This window comes from Macrobrachium nipponense, chromosome 29 (genome assembly GCF_015104395.2).
Source record: "Macrobrachium nipponense isolate FS-2020 chromosome 29, ASM1510439v2, whole genome shotgun sequence".
NCBI lineage: Eukaryota > Metazoa > Arthropoda > Malacostraca > Decapoda > Palaemonidae > Macrobrachium > Macrobrachium nipponense.
The window spans coordinates 30,699,190-30,704,189 of record NC_061092.1 but is presented as its reverse complement, the minus strand read 5'-3'; the positions used below and the strand labels follow the sequence as shown (position 1 = coordinate 30,704,189).

General features: G+C 37.6%; 1 protein-coding gene across 4 annotated transcripts in view; it reads left to right on the top strand.

The window, feature by feature from the left end:
- LOC135206226 (tyrosine-protein phosphatase 99A-like) overlaps positions 1 to 5,000 on the top strand; it is a 605,334-nt gene that overhangs the window by 513,233 nt on the left and 87,101 nt on the right. For 3 of the 4 annotated variants that reach the window (XM_064237585.1, XM_064237583.1, XM_064237586.1), the window contains one exon: positions 3,911 to 3,952. The exons of the other annotated variant lie outside the window; for it this stretch is intronic. In XM_064237585.1, coding sequence (XP_064093655.1) covers positions 3,911 to 3,952 — 42 coding nt within the window. The remainder of the gene's footprint in view (positions 1 to 3,910; positions 3,953 to 5,000) is intronic. 4 annotated transcript variants of the gene reach the window in all.

Sequence of the window (5,000 nt, the reverse complement as noted above, 5' to 3'; positions counted from 1 at the left end):
TATATATATACATACATACATAGAGAGAGAGAGAGAGAGAGAGAGAATCGTGTTCCTTGCATTTCCCAGCTATCTCCCGCCTTGGGATAGATCACGCTAGCGATATCAATCAGTCAATCAGCTGATATTCGGTCGCTTAATGCCATGTGCAGCTGCAACCCGCCTCCCGATTTGAGTTTTCCCGAATTGATATTTACCAGATGCGACGATCCGACTTCTTTTGTTTATTCCTCAGACGCGCCTTTGGTGGCTGGTGGGTGTCACGCTGACTTTTTTTTTTTCATTTATTTCGAAATTGTTTCTCGTTATTTGTTACTCAATTATTCAATTTTTTGCTTTGTCACATTCATTCTTTGTTTTTACCACGTAACAGTTGTTATTTTTTACATGTACCATATTTATATTAAGGTAATTTACCCTGGTAAAAATATATTTTACCAGGGAATTATTTCATATAAATTTTTTTATTAACAATAACAAATGTACGTATACAATATATACATACATACACACACATATATAGTATATATTCATCTGTAGGAATGTATTACAATGCATGCATACATACACATTTTATATGTATATATATATATATATATATATATATATATATATATATATATATATATATAAACATGTGTGTGTGAGAGAGAGAGAGAGAGAGAGATAGAGAGAGAGAGAGAGAGGGGTATAGGTGTACATTCTGACAAGCGACACTGGCAAGATTTAGATTTTACGACGTCTTCCTCCTTCAGTAGCGACATCCAAACGACAGTAGCGGCGGCAGCGGTAGATGGTGTCGCGGTCAGACCCTTTAGTGGTTCTGTGGGTGTTGATTTTTTCGTGGCTTTTGCGGTCTTAGGGGTTTTAGAGCGGAAGGCAGGAAGAAGTAGTAGTATATAGTAGTAATATAGTAAGCAGGCAGAGTAGGGCCTAGGAGATTGGAGGGGGAGGGGGTGTTTTCTAGGGGAGGAGAGTGGAGGGTGGGGGGAGAGGAGGGTGGTCTGTATGGGAAGGGGGTTCACTAGGTGAAGGGAAGGGGAGGTTGTTCGCTGCGATAGGTGAGTGGAGGGGGTGTTTTTTGGGGGAAGGGGAGGGGAGGTGCTTTCTTGGGGAAGGGGTAGGGAGGTTGTTTCTGTAGGAAGGGGAGGGGAGGTTGTTTTTTTGGGGGAAGGAGAGGGGATTGTTGCTCGCTAAGGAAAGGGAGTAGAGGGGAGGGGGGTGTTCTCTAGGGAGGGGGAGGGTTTTTATAGGGGAGGGGGGGAGGAAGGAGGGAACTGTGTTCTTTTAAGGAGGGGAGGGTGTTCTCCAGGAGGAGTTCTCCAGGGCAGGGAAGGGAAAGGGATGGGGCCGTTCCCCAGGGGAGGAATGGAGGTAGGGAGGGGGTGTTTGGGTAGCCTAGGATATTATTGGTTAAATGCGGATTTTGTGTGCGCGCACGTGCGTGTGTGTGTGGACAGTATTACGCCTATTTCTGGGTATCGCAAGGTCGGTTTACTATTACCAACAGGTTTGTTAGGTGCGTTTTTGATGAGGATAGCGTACACTCATTCATTTTGTCTTTGTGGAAAGATAATATATATTTTACGGGAACACTTTCAGAATTCGGATTTCTTACGTTCAGTGCTTGTTACTTTTCCCTAAGTCTAAGCTTAGCTACTTAACCGCACGCACATACCAGTAAAGCTGCTTAAGTAATATGAGTTGTAATAAAGTTTTTCTCGTCGGACGATCGTAGTGATGACTTTACAAGTTCATAATCGGCTTAGAGAGATCACAAAAATTGGTAATTCATATGGTCTACATATAATAGCGATTATGTTATTATTATTTTTATTATTATTATTATTATTATTATTATTATTATTATTATTCACTTTCTAAAGAAACACTGACTATCGGAATACTCAGCCAAATCTTATTGTATTGTCATCAGCAGTAGTAGTACTAGTATTAGTAGTAAAATAGAATATTAGTAAATAGTATTTTGTATCTTTTTTTTTTCTCAAACCTCGGAGGTAAAATAAAAGTGACTTTCCTAAAACCGGAAACGGATGTCAGCAATCAAGAAAATTATTGCACGAGACGAAATGCAAAATTTTAGGTGACTGAAAGTTCCTCTCCCTCTCTCTCTCTCTCTCTCTCTCTCTCTCTCTCTCTCTCTTGTTATTCAGTATTTAATGGAGCTACCCTAAACTCGATCTTTTTTCATAAGGTTCAGCCGTCAAACTTTTTTTCATTAATTTTTTTTTTTTTTGGAGTAATTATTTTTTTGTTTTTTTTCAAGCAGGATGTTTTGTCTTTTATTGTCAGACAGAAGTCTTTGCTTAGGTCAGACAGGTTCTTTTGTTTGTGTTTATTTTTGGTCAGGCAGATTTTTATTTTTTTATTTTATTTTTTATTTTTAATTTATTTATTTATTTATTTTTTTTTTTTGCCAGACAAGTTTTTTCCAGTCTGCTTTGGGTCAGACAGTAGTATTTGTCATACTTCTCTTCGGTCAGACCGAGGTTTTTTGTCATTTTTTTTTATTGGTCAGACAAGGTTTTTTTTGTCAGATTTTTAGGTCAGGTCAGACACGCATTGTCATAATTTTTTTGCCTTTATTAATTTTTGTCAGAACTGTTTTCGTCAGTTTTTTTTTTTTTTTTTTTTTTTTTTTTTTTTTTTTTGCCAGAATTTTTTTCGCCAGGGGAGTTTTTTTTTTTTTTTTTTTTTTTTTTTTCAATTAAATTCACAAAATATGTAGTGTTCGCGCATCGAGGAGCGCATGCGTTCCAGAGCACAGATCAGCCTTTGAGACTATCAGTAGCTAATTGGAAATCCCTTCTAGGGGTTTAATCTTTTCATTAGTTGTGGGTAACGCTCAATTAAGTCTCTCTCTCTCTCTCTCTCTCTCTCTCTCTCTCTCTCTCTCTGTCGATTCATAGTCTCTCTCTCTATGTGTCGATTCATGTCATTGTTCTCTCTCTCTATGTGTCGATTCATAATGTCATTGTCTCTCTCTCATGTGTCGATTCATAATGTCATTGTTCTCTCTCTCTCTTCTCTCTCTCTCTCTCTCTCTCTCTCTCTCTCTCTCTCTCTCTCTCTTCCATGTGCGTCGATTCATAATGTCATTATTCTCGTTCGCTCCGTACCGTAACATCATTGATGTCATATGATAATGCATCCTTGTGATGAGCCATCGATGGAATGATGCAATCGCATGGTGATACATCCATACGATGATTCATTCATCACTTTCCATGACCAGTGATGACATTGTAACTGCCGTGTATATGTAGATGCTTGAATTATTACGAGTGTTAGATAAGTTATAATAATCTCAAATGTATGATTTTTGAATGATGGGGACTTTCATTTTCTTTGTTAGATTATGTTTTGTAAAGTTTTATAATTTATTATTCTTTGTTCATACATTCGTATGTATTCAGGACAGGCATACGTAAGCATATGTGCGTTTTTTCATTATTGATACATTCCTTGTGTATACATAAGTAAAGGTACGGGTTTTTATATGCTCTTGGTTCTGTTTATACATTCCTTGTGTATGGATTTAAAAAGATACAATATGTTGCATTTTTTATTTCATGCTATTTACTTATTTTTTATGAATATGCCTGATAAGTCGTTAGAAGTTTGAAATTGTTTTAAATAAAACTCCTGGTTATGTTGTAGGTCATTGAAGGCTTTATTTGTCTGCACTGTCTTATTCATTTATAAATAACCAGTGGGATATTTTGGCTAATTACAAACTCCCTACATGTTAGAGTTTTGCAACTGGGTTAAAGAAAACTCCTGTTTATTCTTCAGGTTATTGCAGGCTTTATTTGTCTGCACTGTGTCATATTCATGTATCAATAACCAATGGGATATTTTTATTATTTACAAACTTCCTTTATTGTAGAATTCTGCAAGTGCTGTAAAGAAAAATCCTGTTTATTCATAGGTCAGTACTGTCTTTATTTTTCTGCATACTTTGTGCCATTATTATGTAATAATAAGAATTTTCTTTGGCGTCGACATAAGAATATATAATTTATTCATTTACGGATGACAGTTCCATCATTTCAATTTCCACTCTTGCCATCTGCTAATCAAGCGAAAGCAAAAGGTTCATTATTCATTATCACTAAACATCCCCCATCCCCTTCCCCGCCCACGCTTCGCCTTATCAGCTGATCTTCATTGTCAAGTGAAAAATAGTTGGCAATTGAAGACTCGAGAGGGAAATGGGTTGGTGATGACACCGAGGAGATGATGACTCATGTTGTCAAAGACTTATATTGCCAGCGACTCACGTTGTCATGACTCAACGTTGTCAACGACTCAAAGTAGTGAACACCTCGCGTTGTCAAAGACTCAAAGTTGTCAACGACTCAAAGTTGTCAACGACTCACGTTGTCAGCGACTAAAAGTTGTGAACGACTCAACGTTCACAAGTCGTTGCCAATGACTCAACGTTGCCAACGACTTATGTTTTCAACGACTCACGTTGTCAACGACTTATGTTTTCAACGACTCACGTTGTCAAAGGCTTATGTTGTGAACGACGCACGTTGTCAAGACTCAAAGTTGTGAACTCACGTTGTCAAAGACTCCCGTTAACAACGATCGCTAGATGTTGTGCCGAAAGTTTTAGTAACCATAAGTCAAAAGACTCACGTTGCCAACGACTCAGTGTTGTTAACGTCTCACGTTGCCAATGACTCTACGTTAAGTCATTGGCAACGTGAGTCGTTAACAACACGTTGCTAATGACTCAACGTTATCAACGACCGCTAGATTTTGTGGCCAAAGTTTTAGTAACCACAAATCAGTCAGTCGTTGGCTCCATACAGGAAATACAGTGGATCGATAGATGGGATGGATAACTGTATGGTTACAGTAGATTACAATGAAGTGTATTTGGCCATGGAAATTTTCTTTTAACATTTTAGATAGATAGTCAGAAGTACAAAATTTATATATAAAAGGTTATTTGTAAGGAAAAATGT